General features: G+C 34.6%; 1 protein-coding gene and 1 non-coding gene across 3 annotated transcripts in view; one reads left to right on the top strand and one right to left on the bottom strand.

Moving 5' to 3' along the window:
• The window catches only part of CCHa1 (CCHamide-1), a 174,463-nt gene extending 150,787 nt beyond the window's left edge, over positions 1 to 23,676 (top strand). Inside the window, exons 3-5 of one of the 2 annotated variants that reach the window (XM_069818849.1) lie at positions 15,372 to 15,612; positions 20,007 to 20,175; positions 23,186 to 23,676. In XM_069818849.1, coding sequence (XP_069674950.1) covers positions 15,372 to 15,612; positions 20,007 to 20,175; positions 23,186 to 23,215 — 440 coding nt within the window. In that variant the 3' untranslated portion in view covers positions 23,216 to 23,676. The remainder of the gene's footprint in view (positions 1 to 15,371; positions 15,613 to 20,006; positions 20,176 to 23,185) is intronic. The other variant, XM_069818850.1, reaches the window with a different exon arrangement.
• TRNAT-CGU (transfer RNA threonine (anticodon CGU)) lies at positions 3,190 to 3,262 on the bottom strand. Its single transcript has one exon. It is a non-coding gene; the product is annotated as a tRNA-Thr (tRNA).
• Positions 23,677 to 25,724: the final 2,048 nt, after the last annotated feature.

The following is a 25,724-nucleotide window of genomic DNA, read 5'->3' as shown; positions in this document are numbered from 1 at the left end:
TCACTGTGTAATATAAACAGCAAATTAGTGGACTTAGAGTCACCGGAATTTGAAGGACTGTCTGTTAGAGACTGCAGTGATGTTAGGTTTTTTCGTTTTGCTCTTATCACGTCATGCGAGGTAGAGCGCAGCTTTTCACAGTTCAAACTGGCAGATAACCGAAAAAGGTTTACGTTTGAGACACTGAAAATGTATCTTGTAGTACATTGCAATTCGGTACTGTAACTGCACTTCCTACAGACGACCAATAGGATAAATGAAGAAATTAAAATTGCTACATATTTATTTCCACCATTAACATTATGTATAATTAAACACAAATGCTTATGAAAGACAGGAGAATAAATGCTTTTCACATTCTTTTGACATTGTCATTGTGTAATGTATATTTACTTTCAGAATGTACATATGTGTGTGTTTTCCCATACTACCGTACTCTATTCTAAATAGCAACGTTGTTACCTCAACACATTTCTACCTTTCACTACCTGCCGCGAGTCAACAACCTATAGTGCATGCACAGTAAACTTATTGTATCGGGTCCCAAGTCTTGAAGCCTGCTGATGAGGTAACACAAATCCAATAAACACAAATAGAAGAAAAATATAATGCACTTCTTTTTTAACATATTTTAATATTAATCAAACACTCTAATATGATGATGATGATGATCATGATGATAATAATAATAATAATAATAATAATAATAATAATAATAATAATACTTACTCACTGGCTTTTAAGGAACCCGGAGGTTCATTGCCGCCCTCACATAAGCCCGCCATTCGTCCCTATTGTGAGCAAGATTAATCCAGTCTCTAACATCATATCCCACCTCCCTCAAATCCATTTTAATATTATCTTCCTATCTACGTCTCGGACTCCCCAAAGACCTTTTCCCCTCTGGCCTCCCAACTAACACTCTATATGCATTTCTGGATTCGCCCATACGTGCTACATGCCCTGTCCATCTCAAACGTCTGGATTTAATGTTCCTAATTATGATAATATAATACGATTATTATTATTATTATTATTATTATTATTATTATTATTATTATTATTATTATTATATGTATAGTAATATGTTCAGACTGTCAATGTTCATTAGGCCCACTTGACAGGTCATATAATAGGATGAACTCCTCTTCAATACTAGAGGCCTTTCAGCCCGCCTTGGGGATAAGGAAATAATTTGTCCTGCAGCAGAAAATATTTAAATACAACAGTATCTACGTTGTTGTCTGCTAGAATTAAGTAAAACACTTGATCTCTGTTTGAACGTTTGAACTGACCAGTAACGGCTACGGTTAACCGAGTAACTTCGGTGCTCCGCTGCCAAACACATAAACCAAGAGAACCGAGTAACTCAACAGTTCTACTCGCTCCGTCCCCAGCTCTACTTGAGACATCATAATTTTAAATCGAAACTACAGTATTATTATTTGTGGAAAATAGAGTGGTGTCATCGGCAAATAGTATGCAATCAGAACTTATATTTGAAGGCAAGTCATTAATTATTATGGTAAAAAGTAAAGACAAAGAAAAAGAGAAAATGGAGTTGCGGAGATTATTAAAATAGTCTTTCTGAGTTGTAGGAAGAAGTCAAATACTGCACAGCTCAGTAGGCTCAAGTCTTTTAACTCTATTTGTACGTGAAAACTAATGTAATGTAGGTCAGCACACGTCAGTGTCTGAGAGTGTCGACTTAATTTCGTCAATTGCGAAATACTGTCACTGCTGAAGTTAAATTATGTAGACTAAGAGTAAAATAAAATGACTTGTACAAAGATGGGAGAAGGATGCTAACACGAAAATCTGTTTTCTAATTAAATTGAAACCATTTACCTTCGTCATAGACCAATATTGATTCTCGGATATTGCGCGAACAGGCTTACAGTTTACTTTGCTGTACCGTTTTAATTATTGTTTTCAATTGGAAAAGGCGTTTAATTTAGTTCATATTTGGATAGTCGCTCTTGAAGCAACAAAACGGTATCGACGGTGATTAATTTTAAAATTAGAAAAACAAACCAATGGCGTGAATTAAATAAAATAGGCAAACACAATTTACTTCAAGTTACGAATGAAAAGTACCAATGTATGAAATATAAATATCTCGCAAATCCCTTTCAATCTTATAAGCTACTCCAATTGTCCAATTTAATTTTTAAAATAGTAATGCGTTAACATTATAACAATTTTATGTTACTATGAGGCATTTAACCTTTTTGGAAATACATACAGCATACGTTGTATTTTATTTTTTTTTATTTTATTGGGTTATTTTATGACGCTGTATCAACTTCTAGGTTATTTAGCGTTTGAATGAAATGAAGGTGATAATGCGGGTGAAATGAGTCCGGGGTCCAGCACCGAAAGTTACCCAGCATTTGCTCGTATTGGGTTGAGGGAAAATCCCGGAAAAAACCTCAACCAGGTAACTTGCCCCGACCGGGATTCGAACCCGGGCCACCTGGTAAGTTATGAAATTGGGAAATATAAAAATTGCTTACAAAATCAGTCATTAAATTTATAAACTAAATTAAATGCTTATTAATGATAATCTCTTAATCATTTAAATTCATGTCTACAAAATTAATCTTGCATTATGTATATAATGCCACTTACGTTAATACTAAATCTAATGTATTTTAATTACATTTATGAATTAGATCAATGAAAGCTTTCCGATCAAGTTATTATGATATTTCCGTGCACGAATTCTGCGTTATCATATGATGGATAGATAGAAAAGAAAAATTCTCTCCGGCACTGGGACTCAAACCCGGGTTTTCAACTCTACGTGCTGACGCTTTATCCACTAAGCCACACCGGATTCCAGTTCCGATGCCGGATTGAATTCCCTCAGTTTAAGTTCTACCTCTCAGTTTTCCCTTTGGTGTCCTACCTTCATGTATTATTGTACTGTGTCACAGTGGAAGTGTTAGAACGCAGAAGATTTGCATTCATTATTTATTTAGTTACTTATTTACTTATTTATTTACATATTAATTATTTATTTATTTACTTATTTTTTACTTATTTATTTACTCTATTTATTTACTTATTTATTTAGGCCTATTTAATCTGACAGATTAAATTCATAAGGATATTATGGATTTATTAATTTGTCCTACAGAATAATCTCTGTAATGTTGACAATTAATATTTTAAGAGAAAAATTCAATCCGGCGCCGGGGATCGAACCCGGGTTCTTGGTTCTACGTACCAAGCGCTCTGACCACTGAGCTACGCCGAATTCAATCCACAGCACTGGAGTAATTGTCAACATTACAGAGATTATTCTGTAGTTCAAATTAATAAAGTCATAATATTCTCATCATAACTGCCGAATCTCGGCCAAATAAGTCACTCAACTGAGTGCGCTCTTAGTATATTGGCAGTTGACACTAGAAATATACGTCAACATATATGCCTAACTTGGAGTCAGGCGACAAAGGGAAACACTGAAGGAGGAAGATTCGATCCGGTGCTGTGGATTGAATTCGGCGTAGCTCAGTGGTCAGAGCGCTTGGTACGTAGAACCAAGGACCCGGGTTCGATCCCCGGCGCCGGAGCGAATTTTTCTCCTCAAATATTAAAGACATTAGACTTTCTCTTCCATCCTACTAGATAGCATGCATAAATAGAAAAAATACAAATACTGACAAAAATAATACAAATTAAATTAAAGCCCTATAGACTGTCAACAGAGTCAAAGAATACTATATAGCTTTTATTAAGCTAATACAAGAAAAGACGATAGTTAAAATAACAGTAATAGCAATGATAATGATGATGATGATAATAATAATAATAATAATAATAATAATAACAATAATAATAATAGTAATAATAATAAATACATTGGGCCTATATACGTTTAAGGGTAAAACTAACAACAGCATAGTTACAATATTTATCATATGTTATGGGGTTAAGCCAAACTTGTGCAACCTGAAAGGTGTTCAATAAGCAATTCCATGAACTAGAATGTGATCCCTTAATTTAAATTTGAATTTTGATATTGTCGACAGTCTCTGACATGGTCAGGGAGAAAATTCCAGAGGCGTGGAATCGATATGCTGAAAGATGATGAGTAGAAGGATGTTCTGAGCAGAGGAATAGGGAGAAGGTCCATGTTCCGGGTTCGAAGTAGTGAAAGGTAAATGAAACGAGATGCTAGGTAAGAGGGTGTGGGTGATTTAAATAGTAATAAGAGGGAGTTGAAGAATCTTCTTTCTTTAAGTGGTTTGCACGGCAACAGTTCTAGTGACGGTGTCACATGATCGAATTGTCTAATGTTACAAACGAAACGAACGCAGATATTGTGAACACTCTGTAATCTGTTGGAAAGATCAGTATCTCACCTCTCAGAATGTAATATTGTTTATGTTTGTCCTCTGTCAAAATTGTTTTGCAAGGAATATTTCTGTATAGAGGTTGTTAATTTTTTTTAGTTGAGTTTTGTAAGATTTTGAATATTTGTATATGTACTATAGGTTTGTCCTTGCAGATAGAATTAATGTGTTTGTAGGATTAATATTGTATGAATTATTCTCATAGTGTCCCTTATTAATGCTAGGTACATGCTATGTAGGGGAGAGTCGGGTAGTATCGGACATCGGGTAATATCGGACAGTGCGTTTCTTTCATCTATTACAGATGGTAGTACCTGAGTGACGTGGTTACGTAACTGTACGCGACATCACAGAAACGTAACCATGTCATTCAGGTACTATCATCTGGTTGTAGATGAAAGAAACTCACTGTCCGATATTACCCGATGTCCGATAATACCCAACTCTCCCCTATGTTTTGAACTGTGTATCAGACTACATCCTAGTATACCTCATGATAAAATAGGGTTTCTATGCATCTGGAGATTCAATAATAATAACACAATAATATTTAACACAAGAAAGTTCTTATCATACATATTCCGAAATAACTAACGATTGAAATAAGAACAAGATTTTGTGAACTGTGTGTGAATTATTTTTGAAAACTAAAGCGAAAAGAAATTTTTGGGACTATAAAAAAGAACCTATCCAGACATTTGAGATGGACAGGACATGTAGCACGTACGGGTGAATCCAGAAATGCATATAGAATGTTAGTTGAGAGACCTGAGGGAAAAATACCTTTGGAGAGGCCGAGACGTAGATGGGGGAAAATATTAAAATGGTTTTGAGGGCAGTGGGATGTGATGCTAGGGTCTGGCTCAATCTTGCTCAGAATAGAGTTCGATGGCGGCATTGAACCTCCTGGTTCAAAAGCCATTTGTAAGTAAGTTGTAAGTATAAAAGCGGACTTATGTCCTTTTTTAGTCGTATTAATGGTTCTGTTTATTTGTAAAGAAACAAAATTGGAAAATGCCTGAAAAGTCGATATGCATTTATTACAATTTATTAGCCATTTAAATTTCAGTCATGTCATTTAAAACTGCAGATTGACAGGGATTTTGACGTAACTGAATTGGTGACAAGAACATATATAACATTCGGCATTTTTAAAAATTGGATCGCACCAAAATACTGATAACATTATGTGATGCCGCATATCGTGCGTAACAAATCATTAGTATAACTCATTAGCAGACACGCTGAATGCGTCGCCCACACCATGCCGAGCCGTCAATCACCACACATCCGAGTTCGAACCCTCCCTGACCAGTAGTTCGTTAAAAAAATATATATATTCTAGAACTTTGCCTCGTAAATTATCATGCATCACTTGAGCTTCTTTTGGCTAATCATTATTTTTCATTCCTCTTAGATTAAATTATAAGATTTGTACATCATCTATATATTATCACTGAACCCTTTCAAATTCTAAATGAACGATATTATCACAATGTCAATTTCATGAGAGCCCGGATGTTTTGACATTTACTGTATTTCGATTAAAATAGGCAGGAGCATAGGCACTAAAAATAGTAAAAATAGGCAGTGAAATAGGCATTTATTGTTCATGGAAACAGACAAAAATAGACAAATACTTAATAAACTATCCCATACGGCAGCGTTGTCAGACACAGCCTAAACGGAGCGGAGCGCTCCACTATAACTCGTTGCGTGCTCCGGTGCTTCCACAGACATAAGCAAGTTCACTCTCCTACTGGACGTCTCTAGCACCACAACCCGTTTCGGAGCTTACAACTCTGACACTACTGCCATACGGTACTCACTTTCCTTGGTTACATGTCACAACAAGATACTTTTTTGTCAACTGTCATAGTGAGCCGCCTGTGAGAACGTTTTTCACTGTGGAAAAAAATCTTTCTACTTATACTGAAGTTATTGGAGCAAACTTAAAACAAGTTATTTCAGAAGGACTGTCTCTACTTTCTTTCAGAGATCGGGAAAAACCTACTGTGTATTATCTCAAAAAGAGGGGTGTGAGAAGGAATTAGAGACTTCAAAGTACTTACGCGTGACTTGTGCGTGCAAGTGACAACAGTAACGGGACCTGGAGACTTGCTTTTAATACTTCCCTCATCCCCTTTCTTTCGCTGGTAAACCCCGAAGTGACCTGAGCACTGAGAGTTATACGGTTCAAACATCTTTGTTAAGCGACATAAAAGAGGGAATCGGTAAGGGAGAAAAGTTTACGACTTTTTGGAAACATATGTATTGCTGCAGAATAAGATTCTCAGCAAATATTTGTGTGAAGTGAATATATATTTTTAATTTGTACAACCGTTCTTTTTTGTTTTTTGATATAATTTATGTGCGGTTTATTTTAAATGCATTAAAAATATAGAAAATGTGCAATAACGACGTAAAAGGCTAAAAAAAAATGCATTTAACATTAAAATAGGCAACGGGAGCTAAAATAGGCAAAAAAGATAAAATAAAAATTGGGCCTATCGTTCCCAAATGTGTGGAAACGTGTTTATCTCTAATAAGTTTTTCATACATAGACTACACTCAGTTTAAAAAAGGTATTTTGCCTAACATCCGGGCTCTATACATGACATTAGGCAAGAGAATTCATATTCTTATTAAAATAGTATATGTAACGTCTCTGTTTTTCCAATCTATAAAGTAGTGTAAGTTTTGATGTAGAGTACGTCTTTCTCTGCATCGAGTATGTGCATTCGTTCCGGGATCCGTGACGAAGCAAAAAATAATAGAAATTCAAATGCTTAATGTAACAACACAGGCGAATACTAATGTTGTTTTTAATTACTTCATGAACCAATGTAACTTGTGTGACCACGTCCAATGACGCCGTCTCCACTGCGGGCTTGATGGCACCGAAGTTACGTATGAAATTAGCCGTGCCGCGCGGCCTCTCTCAATTTCTCGGCATCGACAGCAGTTATAGATCTGTGCGGCACTCGTTTGATTTGTAATTGCAAGTTATTCAATATTAGGGCGATAATAAATACATACGATGCATTTTTAATGAATCAAAGTGAAAAAATTGTTGTGAGCTGGTACCAATTTCGGAATGTCGATTCGTACGAAGAGAAAATATATTGCATGCCCTTCATTGATTATTTCTCCTATAATAGATGCATACTCTGTATTTGTAAAACGAAACAAAAATAAAATATTCAAGTCAACACAACTGCAGTTTTATTCCAGAAACCGGATGACACATTTTATGTGCCGTTGTATCCCTGATACAGCGTAGATATATATATATTTTTTTCGAAAATGTATGTAAAATTGTGGAAAAGACAATTTTGCCAGGAAATAATTTAAATAAATTGTCGAAATAACATAGCATAACAGGTTCATGAAATTGTACTAAATTGTAATATATGAAAAAGAAGAAAATTTTGTTAGGAAAATGCGATAACCGAAAGCATTATTGTAATACTATGACATTACTGCTTCATCCGTGCCTACATATGCTAGAAAATTACATGATTAAATGATTTTCATACCCCATTATTCATGTTTATTTTGAGAGAAGTTTTATACAATGTTACACCAAGTTTCCTATTCACGACTGAATACTATACTTCGTTCCATTATGTATGTATGTATGTATGTATGTATGTATGTATGTATGTATGTATGTATGTATGTATGTATGTATGTATGTATGTATGTATGTATGTATGTATGTATGTATGTATTTACTTATTTATTTATTTACTTATTTATTTATTTATTTATTTATTTATTTATTTATTTATTTATTTATTTATTTATTTATTCTGGTGTAGTTAAGGTCATCAGGTCTTCTCTTCCACACCACCAGAAATACAAATACAATAATAGAAATAAAAAGAAAAATCACACTATAAACAAAGTAAAGCCACACAAAAATGTACACAGGTTGCAGTCACACAAACTTTAGATTAGTGATTAAGTATCATAATTAATTATATCCAAACTAATTAACGTACATAAACAACAAACTTAGAGTTTTAATCTAGAGCAAAAAACACAAACACTTCTAGCAATACCTAAAAGCATTAAATAAGATAAAATTTTCCAATTTAATTTTGAATTGTGATGTCGTTAGGTAACGAATTCCAGAGGCGAGGTATTTCTACAGTGTAGGAGAAGAGTATAAAGACGTTCTGTGATGGGGAATAGAAAGAAGTGCTTGATGCCGATTTCGAAGATATCTAAGAAATTGAAATGTGTGACAGCAGAGGTAAACATTGCCAACAGAGGAGGAGAGAAGTACTATATAATTGCTATTTAACCAATGACAGAAGTCTCATTCCACGCTTATCTTCAAGTTGGGTAGGAGTTGAACGCTTCAGACCTTTCAACTTCAAGTCAAGCGTGGAATGAGACCTCTTCCATTGGTTGAATAGCAATTATACTGCTCTCTTCCTCTGCCGGCAATGTTTACATCTCCTGTCAGACATGGAACTAAGTATAGGTTTAATTTTTTCGTAAGTTTTCACTGTCTACAGGGCGAATTTGTGACGATCCTGTGACAAATTCTGGGACTAATTTCGACAAAATATCATCTCCTTATCAGTAATTTCTTCTATCATAAATAACCGTGCAGTTGAAATTACATCTTTAAATAATAATGACAATATATTTTACGCCTCAAATTCATAAACTTATGTATTGTTTAGTAATAATATATGTTAACGAAAGTACTGTAAGATAAAATAACCTAATAGCTAATTTTTCTGTGATTGTTTTATTGTCTGCATAACTAATCTTAACAGACTAGAGTGCAATTTGTTTCGTTAGGGTTCCAAGACATTTCCTTCCTTTGTTTCTGCAAGCACGAAATTGTAGCCTGCAGAGTTCTTGTATCTCTTTCCAGTTAAGCCGCGTATTTCCGTCATTACGAACAGGAATTATTTCCTTCTTTCGTCTAAGTACTCCGCAATTCCTCTTTTTCTGCCTCTGCACCGGAAAAGCTGATTGGTAGAATGATTAATAATTAATTAACTACAATTCACATGAACTTCAGCAAACATTGAGCAGTGTCTGAAGTTAAAGATCGCTTCCAACTTAAACATTTGTGGAAAAGAACTGATAGAAGAACCAGCACGTATTAATTTACTATCTCTCTTTTCCTAGACTCATAGTTTTATTAAAAATACAATTAACAGATACAAAAATATTCAATTCATTACGGGAACCGGGAGTTGTGGGGATCATAACCAGTCCGAGACTTTGGAGTGATGGAACAAAATAACGAAACACAGGAAAGAAAAATTAAGACTATTTAGTTACTGGCTTTTAAGGAACCCGCAGGTTCATTGCCGTCCTCACATAAGCCCACCATTGGTCCCTATCCTGTGCAAGATTAATCCAGTCTCTATCATCATATCCCACCTCCCTCAAATCCATTTTAATATTATCCTCCCATCTACGTCTCGGCCTCCCTAAAGGTATTTTTCCCTCCGGTCTCCCAACTAACACTCTATATGCATTTCTGGATTCGCCCATACGTGCTACATGCCCTGCCCATCTCAAACGTCTAGATTTAATGTTCCTAATTATGTCAGGTGAAGAATACAATGCGTGCAGTTCTATGTTGTGTAACTTCCTCCATTCTCCTGTAACTTCATCCCTCTTAGCCCAAAATATTTTCCTAAGAACCTTATTCTCAAACGCCCTTAACCTATGTTCCTCTCTCAAAGTGAGAGTCCAAATTTCACAACCATAAAGAACAACCGGTAATATAATTGTTTTATAAATTCTAACTTTCAGATTTTTTGACAGAAGACTAGATGACAAAAGCTTCTCAACCGAATAATAGCAGACATTTCCCATATTTATTCTGCGTTTAATTTCCTCTGGAGTGTCATTTATATTTTTTACTGTTGATCCAAGATATTTGAATTTTTGCATCTCTTCGAAGGATAAATCTCCAATTTTTATGTTTCCATTTCGTATAGCACCAACAATTACCAACAATAACATCACAATCTAGATTTAAACAAAATTTTCCTTATGCAGCGTGTGACAACAATGGGCATTATTGTTGGTAATTGTTGGTGTTATGAAATTCATTTTCTCTTAATCACTATTATTAATCTTACTAATCACTATTTAAAACGTATAGGTGACCTATTAATTCAAGTGTCCAAATTTTTTGTCCGCCAGTTAGTAGGGCCTATATTATGTACCCGCAACCTCAAGCACAGAAGGCCAGCGCTATACCGACTACGCTACCAGGCCGACTTTCCGAAATTAGTCCCAGCTCACAACAAATTTTTCACTTTCATTCATTAAAAGTGTATCGTACGTATTTATTATCACAATAATATTGGAGAACTTGCAATTACAAATCAAAGGAGTGTCGCACAGAACTATAGCTGCAACCGTCATTTTGCAATGAAGAGAAGCACTTTTTCTCTTGTCAATTGGCAAAGCGAAAGCGCTTTACTACAACGCTTGTAAAACATTCAATCTATCTCAATTTTAAATCTGCCGCCACAAATTTGTACTCTGTACTGTACTCGGATCAACCGAGTAATGACGTCACAGTAACCGCTCCGTCCCCAGCCCTATTTTGGTATTCAAATACGCTATTATTATTTCTGATGATGATAATGATGGTGAAGATAATGATGATAGTATTATCGACAGTGATGATCTAATATTAATTATAGCCAATTTTGTATATCATGCGCTATGATGATGTTCCAGTATTCAAACACACAATATTCTTATTTCTTATTTCTGATGATTATAATGATGGTGGTGGTGGTATCAGCAGTGATGATATAATATTAATTATACGAATTTTGAAGATTAAGCGCTATACTGTCATTTTGTTATTCAAACACACAATTCTTATTTCTGATGGCGATGATGACAACGACGACAAAATACTAACTTTTGTTGTTCGTTTTCTTAATTCCTTTGTGTATATCTTCACTTTTTAAATTGAAATATAACTCAAATATAAAAAAGGACTGATACGCGCGTTTTTACTTATCTATAAAGCTGATTCTATTTTACTCTTCAACGTACGTTGCATATCTTCAAATATTCATGTTAAAAGGCTTGGCGGAAGGCAGAACACTTATCTTATTGTTTTATTTATTCTTACTCGTGAAGAAAATGTCCCGTTTGTATATATCTACGGTGATGGATGTGATCCAATAATATATGCTTCCACTGTTTCTGTCGAGTGTCTTGGAAATCCCCCTTTTCATTGAATTGTATACCCATACAATTCGTCGGTTGACAATATAAGAAGTTTTTCTTATTTCTAAATTATTGAATACTCATTCTCTCCATTAATATTATCTACTTTTCTATTAAATTCTTCGGAGTGTAAAAATTTGTATATCTCTGATAGATTCACGACATCTAAAATTAACTTGATACAGTATTTAGTAGAAGTATTCACATACAATATGTCATATAAAACTCTGTCTTCCTTCTTATAAAACAATAAGCAATAACATAATTATCTTCATTAAGTGCTCAAGAAACTATAGCTTTCTCTTAGTTTTATGGTACTTTATATTTTCAACACAAATTGCTGTACGTATAATTTGTAATATTTATATAGAACTGCAGCACTCACTATTGTGATGGGAAAATCCAAATTACAGAATCTATTGGAATACAATTTCTATAGACTCATATTTTAGAGGATAAGCAAGAAAGTTGGAATGAATGTTGTTATATTGTTTCTTGTTATATAGTGAACAATTACGAAGAACTAAAAAAGTATAAAAAATTCAGGTAAATTAGTGGGCACATAATGAAGTTATGGATGATCAAATGGAATAGGCCTAATATGAATTCATAGCGGTATTTCCGTACATATCCGCCGTTGTGGCTATGTGAGTAGCGCGTACGCTTCACAACTAATCGGCTCGAGATTCGATTCCCGGCGTGGAAGTAAATATACATTACACAATGACAATGTCAAAAGAATGTGAAAAGCATTTATTCTTCTGTATTTTATAAGCATTTGTGTTTACTTATACACAATGTTCATGATGGAAATAAACATGTAGTAATTTTAATTTCTTCAGTTATCCTATTCGTTGTCTTTAGGAAGTGCAGTTACAGTACCGAATTGCAGTCTACCATAAGATAAATTTTCAGTTTCTCAAACGTAAATCTTTTTCGGTTAACTGCCAAACACAGTTTGTACTGTGAAAAAAATTCGCTGTATGTCGCATGACGTGATAAGAGCAAAACGAAACAACCTAACATCGTTGCAGTCTCTGAGAGACAGTCCTTTATTCTCGGGTGACTCTATGTCCACTAATTTGCTGTTTGTGTTACACAATGTTTCATATCCGTTATTTTTACATAAAATTGATTTCCACTACTGTTTTACACGTTCAGTAACCGGTGTACTTGGTGTCTCATTAATTCTCTGTGTCATTTCCTCAACTAATTTGAGGGCTTCCGGCATCCCTTGCTTTGACTTTTCTAACCGTGTAATAGTTTCAGACACAGTTTGAAAATAGATTTGTATGAAAACCAAATTATTCGTCAAAACCTTCAAATCCAAAGCGATTTTCTTTGCGTATTTGTTGGCATCCATTCTACAGTACCCCACCCACTGTACGCTTTACCACTATACTCAGTAGGCCGTTATGCGGATTTTCCACTGAAGTCCTCTATTGGGTCCGAAGTCTCCAAGCTTTATTATGACACTTGTGAATATTGGTTATAAACATTTTCAATTGTGATTGTTCTTAATCATATAGGCTCTTGTTTTTGTAATCTGTGCTATTTTATTGCTTATATTAATTTGTTTATTTTTGTCTCCTCCTCCTCTCTGCTTATTTATAGTGCAGTTTACTCCCGACCACAAGCGTTTGTTCATACGGGGGTAAATTCCTTAATTTGTATTTCTGTTTTATGAGTTTCTTAATGTACCTTTTTAATTTGCTCTTATTGGGTTGAGGAAAAACCCCGGAAAAAACCTCAACCAGGTAACTAGCCCCGACCGGGATTCGAACCCGGGCCACCTGCACAGACTGTATCTCCCACATATCCTCGTCGAACATCTCGCTCTTCCAAATCGCACTTTTGCCACCCCAAGCATCGCTCACACAGGTTTGCTAGCATTTAGTTCAATGCCGGACAACGGGTGGGTCGCGCAGAACAGTTTGAAAAACCGGTGCCTGCTTGACTTACGCAATGGAAACGCAACCTGCTTACCTCACTTTCTGTTTTTTTTAAATTGTCCATTTAATTTAGTGTAAATAAATATAACATTTTATACATAAAAATTACAGTCCTATCTTTAAATATATCCACTCTAATCTAATATAATATAATCAAATACAGTGGACTCTCCTAAGTTCGACTGAACAGAATTGAAAGTTCAGTCCAATAAGGGTAGTGGATGTGGCAGGTAAAATGAATACAAATTCTTATTGGTTATCCATCAACGAATACAGTAATATACTTGCATTTCCTGCCCGGCCCGAGACTTGTGTATGCGCTTCTAGTACTACAGTGAGTTTCCACAGTTCGGTCTCACAAACGGCACAATTCTCAAATAGAAAAAGAAGACTTCATTAATTTAAAATCAGTGATCAATATGGATGTTCTAATCAACAAAATATTATGTTTTCCTTTAACAAAAGTGTCACTACAAGACATAGAACCAATTTTCATTCAAATGTCAAACCCATTTCTTAGTGCCCGTATAGGGGCGTGTGTAATTCTCCTACGTAAGCAGTCGAACTGTACGATGTCGAACTTAAGAGCTTCCACTGTACCTACTTTGATATATACATAATAGCTAATTAATTTGTACTGTACAGAATGCAAAGAATATAAACTGCCAATTATAAGAATAGAAAGTACATATCGGTCTACGTGTAAAGAAGTGCTGTGACGAAATATATCATATCATATCATATCATATCATATCATATCATATCATATCATATCATATCATATCATATCATATCATATCATATCATATCATATCATATCATATCATATATCATATCATATCATATATCATATCATATCATATATCATATCATATCATATCATATCATATCATATCATATCATATCATATCATATCATATCATATCATATCATATATCATATCATATCATATCATATCATATCATATCATATCATATCATATCATATCATATCATATCATATATCATACCATATCATATCATATATCATACCATATCATATCATATATCATATCATATCATATCATATCATATCATATCATATCATATCATATCATATCATATCATATCATATCATATCATATCATATCATACCATATCATATCATATATCATATCGGTCTACTGAACAAAATGAGTAGTGAAATATGATTATTTCTTATAATTATACTTTTAATTTGTAAAATACCATGTTTTCAATATTGATAATCATCTAATTCAAGAGTATGTTCCCAAAACGTGTTCAGTCCATTTTTATCGAAGGACTGGGCTAATTTTTTTATCCACCGGCGTACGGACTGAGCGAGTATTCAAGCGACAAGCACAACAACAAAGTTTTAGATAAGAATTGGCTTTGTTTTGAAAGAAAAGACGCTCAAAATAGGCCTATAATAATAGAAGTCTAAAAAATGATATAATATATGTATAAATCATAAAAATGGCCAAATGGACTGACCGAGTTTTGGGATCACACTCTTGAATTATTTGATTACATTTCGATTGCCCATGAGCCTGCGCCCAACACACACCAATACATAACAGAGTAACAAACCACTGTTTCAGTGCAAGGTAGGCTAAATAATTACTTTTTAATCTCTTTTAAATAGCTAGGCTTACAAAGCACATTTTCTTACGGGAAAACCTTGACGGTTACTGTGTAACATTATTTGATTTTTCTTCAATTAACCTATTTATGCAATACCACCAGTATTTTTTTGACAGTTTATATTGTATTTTGAACGACTGCACGTAAAGTAACACTTGTCCTTTCGGCCCCAGCCCACGGGAAGAGGAGCGGGAACGCTGCCGCCACGGAAGAAGTACCTGAAGACGGGAGCGAGGGGGTGGCCGCGATCGCCTCGCCGGAAGACACGCGATGGTTCCTGTCCAAGCTGGTAAACCAGATGGAGCCAGGCAGCAAGAACAAAATGTGGCAGCGACTGGGAGGCTTGAGGGCGGGCGAACGGCGACCGTGGAAGAGCAACGCGGCCGAAGAGGAAGACAACGACGCCCTCGCAAGGTAACCTCCGCTTCAGGGGAGAGGATGGTATTTTTTAAAACTTTTTTCCTACTTGGTGTAAAATATTAATTTTTTGTATATAGAGAGCTCATAACTGTGGCAACACAACCAAATAAAAATAAAAAAAACAATATTTCGAGGCCTAAATTTGAAAAAAATATATACCCAATCCAGGATTGTACTAAAGCCGATATATCTAAACCGTTTTTAAGGATAGATTCAAACAGTTTTTTGCAATGTATTTGCAAAAGCATGTTCTACAAACTATCTGTAACATAATTTTGATATTAGTCCCTACACTTGTAAAATAAATAATTCAAATTGAATAACAATTTTCTGATTTTCTTTCTTGCAAACAAACGGACGTATTTTTAAAATGAAATCAATTAACAAAATTCTGTTACAGAGAAAAGTTTCCTAGTAGTCTAAAGAATGTGTGTTCTAAATTTCATGCATGTATCTTTAATAGTTCAGAAATTATATCCATTTTTGTCTGGCAATGTAGCAAAAAAAAAAAAAAAATGAAGTTACTGGAAATCGATAAAAGTGGGCGAGTGATTTAAAAATCCATAACGCAGGAAGTTTAAAATTGGCGACTCAACATCCGATAAGGGCACCAATACCCACAAAATGTTATGCTATGAATTCCACACATATCACAGAGTGTTTTAAATAATTTTTTTCTTGAAAATTTACTCATTATTCACCAAAAATACCACCCTCTCCCCTTCACACACAACGTTGGCTATTGCAACCGTCAGGTACGAAAGTCGCTTTCGTCAGGGCTGTTTACTCCTATTGGCTGCACTAAACACTTAAAGCTTTAAAATATAGTATATTAATAATTATTTGAAAACGTAGCCTATATATTATTATTTTATTGGGTTATTTTACGACGCTGTATCAACATCTCAGGTTATTTAGCGTCTGAATGAAATGAAGGTAATAATGCCGGTGAAATGAGTCCGGGGTCCAGCACCGAAAGTTACCCAGCATTTGCTCGTATTGGGTTGAGGAAAAACCCTGGAAAAAACCTCAACCAGGTAACTTGCCCCGACCGGGATTCGAACCCGGGCCACCTGGCCAGACGCGCTGACCGTTATTCCACAGATGTGGAGTGCATGTAGTGCTCGGGAAAAGTGGCACAAGTCAAAAATGTTAACTTTACAGGAGAAGGAAAAATGTCTTCACACTGGTTTATGTCGATTTGATTTTCGTCTGTATGAATTATTGTAATGGGAGAAATACTTATTTCTCTTTTCCCAAGCGAGCAGATGTTTCGTAAGTTGTCAATAGATTAATAAGAAATGTTTGTGGAAACTGACTTATGCCACTTTTCCCAAGCATTGCATATATATATATATATGTATATATATATATACATATATAGGGGAGACTGTTGTACCTTTAGCATAGTGTACCTTTGAACATTTTTGTTTTTTAATTTTTGCTGCTACCTAGAGGACTCAAAATGAAGTAGATTGTAGAGAAAGCCGCTAAGTAGGTCTGGTCGTAGTTTCAGTTTGATTTATTGCAAAGTATGAGTTCCGTAGACAAAAGAAGTTTTTTTAGTATCAAAAGTAAACATTTCGTTCATTGATGTATGTTTTCTAACACAAAACCAGATTGTATTTGTTAATATCTTTCAAGTACGGTGTGTTCCCTATCATCTGGTGAGTAATAACATATTTTAATTTCCACGATTTATTTGACTCTCTTAGTTTTCGGAGCCATATTTGTTTAAACGTGCACCCTCTTGTACCTTTGAACACAAAACATCTTGTACCATGGAACATGTTCCAAATTACACGATACTATCGGTTTTTGCTTTTCTTTTATTTTAAGGTCATGTCACGAAGTAAGTCTGGAATTAAAGAGGCCCCCAATTGATCCGGATGCCTTGAAGAAAGCTGTTGAAGCAGTTATTCCTCCTCCAGGAAATAAAATCTCAATCAGAGAAGCCTGCTCTGGTTTATGATTGCAAATACATTTTAAATATGATTGTCAGTTTTTTCAGCTATATTCCCACCTATATTCCATGTGTTCCAACTTACAAGAGGGTATGTTCCAAGGTACATGATCCTGTTGTACCTTTGAACACATTACATATCCCTTCATTTTATTTTTTCCATCCTTAATAGATTTGTAAAACAGAAAAATACATACAGGAAGTTGTAAAGGAATCTTCAGTAATTATTTCAAGTATTTTTTCATTTAAAAAATTTAATTTCCCAAAATTAAAAAAAAAATAAAATGTGAACAGTATTTAAAGGTACAACAGTTTCCCCTATATATATATATATATATATATATATATATATATATATATATATATATATATATATATATATATACCTATAGCCTATATCAACTGCTAAAGTCATATAGCGTCTAAATGAAGGTAATAATGTCAGCGAAATGAGTCCAGAGTCCAGAGTCCAGGGTCGGAAGTTACCCATCATTTGCTCTTATTGGGTTGAGGAAAAACCCCGGAAAAAATCTCAACTAGGGAACTTGTCCCAAACAGGATTTGAACTCGGGCCCGCCAGTTTCATGGTAAGGCGTGATAACCGCTACTCCACAGCGGTGGATTTTTAAGCAGTATTGTACGTACTCCTATACTTACAATTTGTCCTTTTGTAGAAACGTTGGCAAGCTAACACAGGATTTATTATCTTAAGTTCTGATGTCCACCAGTAGTTCTTTATTTATCTTTGCTCTCGTTTACAGAGATGAGGTTCACATAGGTTGAGTGCGCTGTGATTTCCTCGGTTACAACATTTAAGGACAGTTCTGTGTTGAAGCAGAGAACGTCTTGATGAACTTGATTAATTTATACTCAGCAACTCATTATAAATGATCCCTTTTAAGGTTTTCGTTCTGTATTTCCTGATCAAAAGAACTTCTACATTTTGAGATAGGATCTCTCGGCTGTTGGTTATTTTTGTAATTAACATGTAATCTAAAAGAGCAATTACCCATCGCTATGGAGTAAGGGTTAGCTTGTCTGACCGTGAAAGGAGCGGACCTGGATTCAAATCTGGTTGGGACAAGTTACCTAGGCCCGGTTTCTTCAACCTGTGTTAAAATATAACAGTGTGTTATTCCATTTTAACTGTAAACTTAACAGTTGAAGCATTTCTTCAACTACTGTTAGTAGTAACAGGCTGTTAAAACCTATGTTAATTTAACTGCACAATTTCATGCAGTTAAATCATTTAACTCTCTGTTAGCATAGAAGTATCCAATATGGCTGGAGCGTTAGATGCTGAACTTATATATCTGGATTATTTAGAAAATGATATCCATGAATACATAAACGGAGGGGATGATTTCTGTGATTTGACAGACCAGAAGTTCATACAAAGGTATAGGCTATTTTCTGCCAAGGCTCACTTTTCGCTTTCAACTTGGATCCGTTTGTTTGTTTATTCTCATTAATTGGTTTATACTGCGAAATAATTTCCAGCAGAAGGTTTCTTTCGAGAAACAAAGAGAAATTAGTCCCGCGACTTCTATTTGTTCCAGTGTTTTCCATTTCATAACAGCAATACCAATACGCCGCTCCACGCTATTGTGATACAGACGAGGAAAGAAGCAGAAATGAAACCTGAGAGAATAGAAAGACTTCTATCCTCTCTGAATCAAACAACGGAAACAAACGAGATTCGCAATTGTCAGAGTTCAGAAAACAGAAGTGAGCCTATACTTGGTTATAGGTTATGGTTAAACTCTAGAATCTCTGGTCCTAACAGAGAGTTAACAAACAGAATGTTAAAATGTGAAATGTAAAGTTGAAGAAACGCAATATTTTTAACAGCAATTCATACTTTTAACTTACAGTTAATTAACGCTATGTTAGGTGCATTTTAACAAAGGTTGAAAAAACTGGGCCTTAGTTTATTTTTTCCCTGAGTTTTCCCTCAGTCCATTAAGGTCTTGAGTTCTGAGACATTTGTTGTTTCATTTTTAAAGTTCAATATAATTCCATACTTGATAAAAATTCTTTAGGTTACAGTTAGGATACAAGCCCGGGTGTATTACATTATATTTAGGGTTTCCGCACATACATCTTACATCATAATAATGTATGAAGTATGGTATAATATGCTGTACTCTCAGGACTCAGAAAAATATGAGGAAATGTTGGGTAACTTTCGGCGCTAAACCCTGGGTTCATTTCGCTGATATTACCACTTTCATTTCACTCAAACGCTAGACAATCATCGCAGTTGATGAAGTGTTGTATACTAAACCCATTAAAAACAGCAATTAAAGTTAACATATTATTTCAAATTTGTATTTCCATCCACATCCCTGACGCGTATTTGACCAAAATCAGTTGCAGTGTTTGATATCACGTTAACTGGTTTGCTTTCCTACTTATCCCACAGGTCAAGAACGCTTTCCATGCAAGGCTCCGAAGATTCTCCTGCCGATATGCTGTTACCCTCGAGTGGTGAATTCCCAGGAGACGACAACCAAGACGGAGAAGTGCTACTCATGACCGACGACCAGCCTATCAGAAGGGTGCCTCAGAAGCTGCGTGTCTATAAAATTATGGTACGTCTCTTCTAAAGTTTCATTTTTACGCGAACGTGAAGTTCGTATGTTTCAGACTGAAGATTAATTATAATTTGTGACTGAATAATGCACACAAGTGAACTGTTAATCAGCTCATGTTCAATCCTCTGTTGAAACCACGCAAATCGTGTTAGATCTACACAGCAGATAAATACAAAAATAGCGCCCATACTAACAGTAAAGTTGAGAAATTGAGTCTGAATGAAAGATTATAAAAACTGAGTAAGTAGATAATATTCAACCAGCTGCCGAAGCACGTTAAGTGCACAATGTCATCTCGCACGTCACGTGATAGGTAGACATTCACGAAAAATGACGCGCCGTTGCTTTTAAGTTTTGCAGATCCTTATACGTAATTAGTTCACAAGCAGTTACTTTTTTACTTGTCCATCCGACGTATGCAATGGAGGGGGAAGGAACTGCTTACAACATCCCATTATCTCCTGGCTTAGTTGCTTCATGAGTGATGCCTGATTGGTGCTACTTATGAGGTTCAAACCTGTCTTCGGATGTTGACTGAGCAACAGCATCCGTGTGTAGGTCTATGTGCGCAGTTACAATGGCAAACTCCACATGAGGTCATAAACAGTTTCATTTTAGAAGATTTCATCCTCATCCTCCTCATTCCCATAACGGTACTCTTCCTCATCCTCCTCATATTTCCCTCCTCAATATCCTCATACTCCTTCCACTAATCATCAACCTCATACTATTCCATCATCAACTTAATTCTCCTCCCCTCACCATCAACTTAATTCTCCTCTCCTCACCATCATCTTCATTCTCCTTCTCCTCATAATTCTCATTTTCCTCTCTCATCAATCTCATATACTACTTGCCCTCATCATCATCCTATTCTTGCTAATGTGTTTGTTGTCAAGAAGTGATAAATGAACGAGTCCGTGAATTTTATCATTAATAATATGTTGGTTTGCAAGGGCAGAATGATTTAATAGTAGCTACATACTACATAGCATATTATGAAACTAGTGTATGTTATACTTTATTGCAAGAGTCAATGTTCAGGAAACTCGCCTCGCTCGTTTCCTAATTTTAACGAATGCACTGTATGTATAACATTATAAACGTGTTTCATACATTATTTTTGTACAACAGCATTATAAAGTAATTAATAAAGAAATAACATATCAATTTTATAATGATGGGTAGTTTGATATCATGGTCTAAGAAGAGTGAGTTGCTATGACAGCAGCGAAGTATTCGAATATCATTGCATGGAAAACGTTTAATAATATTTTAATTGTATGGCACAAGTTATGCCGTCATAATAGAACTCATTACGTTTTAGTTGGCATGGTAATATCTTACGGCAGTCATGTGAACTGGTGCCATAGGCGCAAGCACGGGCTTTAGAGCTCAGGAGAGCCTGAGCGCTAATATATGCCGCTTGGTCTAGCTATATACAGGGATGGCCAGCACTGATTCAATGGATAAATGGAAAAGAACTTATTAAAACTGTGTTAGTTTTTAGATTTGTCTGAGAATTACAACGCATTATAAGAATGTAAGCTTTTTCCACATGTTTGCTTTTTATTCAAAATGAATATTTTCTCAACCTTATTGCAGAAAAGTGAAATTTTCAGATAGGTTTATTTAGTAGCCTTACAGGTACTGAAACAATGTTTTCGTAAATCTAATATATCGCAAAAACGTGTTACTGAAGATAGTGTATTGAAAATTTTGAAAATATTCGCATGGAAAATGTTTGTAAGGAAATGAATTAACAAAGCAACTACTGTTACATCATAAACAGAAAATATTATGTTCCCATGTGTTGGTGAAACGTCAGCTCTATAGCTTCAGCAGAATTCGTGAAAACACTTTAATATTCTGATGATAGAGAGTTGCGCACCAATATCACCTTAAAAGCATAATGCGATAAAAGTTTTGTTATGTAATATTAGTTACAGTTAAAACATATACCTAGGTAACTTTGCTTTGTACTCTAATATTGTTTTGATTAGTTTATTGATTACTTTTATAAGGCTAAAGATACCATCAAGATCAATTCCAACTTATTATGTCATACTCAATCTCTTTCTTTGGGATATCACTTTCTTTATAACTCACTTAGTAAAGTATAATTGTACTGCTATGGAATTTAAGTGAATATTCCTTCTTAACCCTTTATTATCTTATTAACATTTAAAACACAACTACAATATTAAGAAATTGGTGTTAGTACATTTGTTTTAAGACAATATATATAATTTCAAACAGAAAGAAGCCATATAAAAACGACATAAAATTTCACGTTCCGTTTGAAGTTTGTACACCACTGTTTTCTTAATCCAACAGGCTGCTTATTCATATACATAATCCTTCCTCCTTTCATATCTAGCGCTTGATGCCCGCGCACGACGTCAAGGTCAGAAAAATGCGCTTGCTTTGACATCACTCTCTTACGGCACCGGTACAATAATGTGGCATATGGCGGACTCTTCTGACTAACAATAAAGACATTTAAATCACTGATGAAGTCATTTATTGTTTACGACTAAGCTGCCAAGAACAACGAGCAAGTTTAAATACCAATAATGTACAAATAATATTAATTATTAAACTTGTTCATATTGACTAAAGTAAGTTCAGTAAGAGCTGTGTATTTATTTCACAAGAGAGCTGGCTAATGATATGACTATAATAAAAATACTTTAAAACAAAATATTTAACAGTAAACTAGGATTCAGATATGTACAGAATTTTGAAGGCATACGTCAAATGTAGTTACTACTGCAACAAAGAGACTACCGGCTATTTATTACGATAAACTCAATGGTAATTTACTGAGAAGTTTGTTCAAATTTCGATAAACAAAGTAAAACTTTATAATTATTTAGTAATGGACTGGAACGTTATCTTACATGGAAAAAGATATGCAATGTTCGCATTTCCCACTGTTATAATAAAATGTTACGTGCATTGTTATGATAGCATTATTAAATGACTGATTTTCTCTTTTTTACAGAATCATCCGGGAAGAAAAATGGACAAATAAAAGCAAGACTTACAACCAAAAACATATTTGTTTTGTTTCTTGAATGATCTCTTTTGACTGAAGTATAGAAGACAAAACATTAAAAGAATATCTTTATATAAGTCCCGTCACTACTTTCTGTTCACACTTCATCTACAAAGGGATTATTCTTCCATGTCTGCCTTCTCATACTCTATGTACAAATGCAGTTACAGTTGTCCCTAACAGCTATTTATACCTCATTTACCCCCAATTCATTGCTTTATAATAAACTTCATGTAACACGTCCATTGAAAAAATGTATACTGTATTGTCTTATGTAGATAACAATTAAATTAAGCACGTTCTTTTTAATACACTGACTTAATTCGATACGAATATTATGAATGCAATGATATGTGCCAAATCTTCTGAGCAGTGATATGGATATGAAGTTCTCATAACGGAAAATAATGACCCGTTTCCAGTGTAAACAAGTTTTATTAAATGTACCAGCATACAAAACTTTCATATTTCCCGTAAGGTTACCTTCATCACCTAAGCAAGATATCTTGATAAAGTGTGTATTTATCAATATGGTCTCTAATTTTTTACAATTAAATACAAGAGATTCATTGACAACCATGGTTAGAATCTTCTGTGCCTGTTCTTCGATAAAGAACGAGAACAAAAGTTTCTACGAACACGAGATTACAAGAACCTTTTCTGTCAGAATAATGGCCACAACTAAGATTCAACTAATGACTTTGTTTCATAGTGTCAGGTCAAGTCGTTTTCTTATATCGTCGTTGTTTCTGCAATAACGCCTATGTGCAAAATGTAAATTTTTTCGGTAGTAAGAAAAAACACATTTATTCATCTTATGGCAGCCGTACATAGGAGACTGTGAATTCTTACATTTTCTATACAAATAAATATAATTACATTTAGGAGATTTTATTATTTCTTGTATCACTATTTAAGTTATTTAATAGAGCAAAAAAAAAAAACTGAAAATCGATAAATATGTTACATAGGAGTTATTGCAGGAACAACGACGATATACAGGATGTAACAAAAATGTATGTTAAAAATTTAAGGAAACATTCCTTGCATGTGGATAATGAAAATATGTTGATATGGGCAGGAGTCAGTAAACGTTTTATTTCCTTGTTAGAGTTCTTTTTATGAACTCTGTTTACATTGTATGGTGTGCAAGTTTTATTATTATATTTTTGTGGTATACCATCGCACCTATCATGTACATTACGCCACATATTAGAACACTGAATACCAGTACTGTGAGAAAAACACAAAAACAGAATATCGGTAGGTTTACATTATCCCATCCCACCCTACCTCCATATTTTGTGATTACCAAAGCTCGGAACTTGGGGACTTGTGTCGTGCGCATGAGTAAGGTTACAGGTACAACGTACACAAAACTAGCTTAACCAAAGACACAAGTCCCCAAGTTCCGAACTTTGGTAATTACATTTTAACCAGAGGTAACATAAGCGTCTACATGTATTTAATCTGTTCTGGTGTGGGTTTGTTGTTACATGATAATTATGATGGCATTCCACACTAACTAGCTTGCGCATCATACAATGTAAGCAGAGTTGTGAAAAAAAATAGCTCTAACAACGAACCATGTTCGTGTAATATATTTTCATCCACAAGCCTACAAGTGAGGAATATTTCCTCAAAGTTTTCACATACCGGTACCTTTTGTTTCACTCTGTATAAAATTCTCGAAGTTAGCACCTTCTCTCTTTACATAAACCTGAGCACAACGTACATAAGGTGAAGAATATGTTCATAATTAGCAGAGACCGGTAGTTTAGGCATTATGAATCATTAAAATAGGCAGGCAAAGAGGGCATCATAAATAGCTAAAATAAGCAATAAAAGGTAATTACAAAAACCTTGACTAGACCCACAACCTTGCACTTTCCACAAAGGGATTTCGGCAGCAAGAAAAGCTTTACATAAGTCGAATACAAATTGAGAGTTTCGACTCGATGTTGCAATTACTGTTGGAAGCAAAGAAATCTTCTTCCCAGTAGCCTTGGAAAGTGAATTTTTGTGTTTGGTTTTACTGATATGTTGCGATATGAAATATTTAGCTAGCTACAACAACGTCGCAATGAAAACCGAAAGAAAAATAACTGTTAAAAATAACGTTAGACCCGCACTCATTGTTTCCTTGTCAAATTAACACAAGCGATAATTAAAACTCTTACTGTTTTACATTTCTGCACGACAGCACTCATTGTTGCAAAGAGAATGACTGAAATACAATAATATACATTCGGTGAAGTCACTTCCATTGTAGCGGTTATAGAGATAAATTAAAATATACCTGTAGGCAATTTTTAATAATAAATTAATAAATAATAGTCAAATAACCAAATAAAGGCAAAAAAAAAAAGCATCCAATTTGTAAATTAGGCATTTATATGTAAAAAGGCAGAAAAGGGCAACATAAAACTGTGACGTTTCGATTACAAAGGTATATAATTCGTACAGATTTACTTTCAAAATGAAG

Source organism: Periplaneta americana, chromosome 2 (genome assembly GCF_040183065.1).
Source record: "Periplaneta americana isolate PAMFEO1 chromosome 2, P.americana_PAMFEO1_priV1, whole genome shotgun sequence".
Classification (NCBI taxonomy): Eukaryota; Metazoa; Arthropoda; class Insecta; order Blattodea; family Blattidae; genus Periplaneta; species Periplaneta americana.
This window is presented reverse-complemented; position numbering and strand designations above follow the sequence as displayed.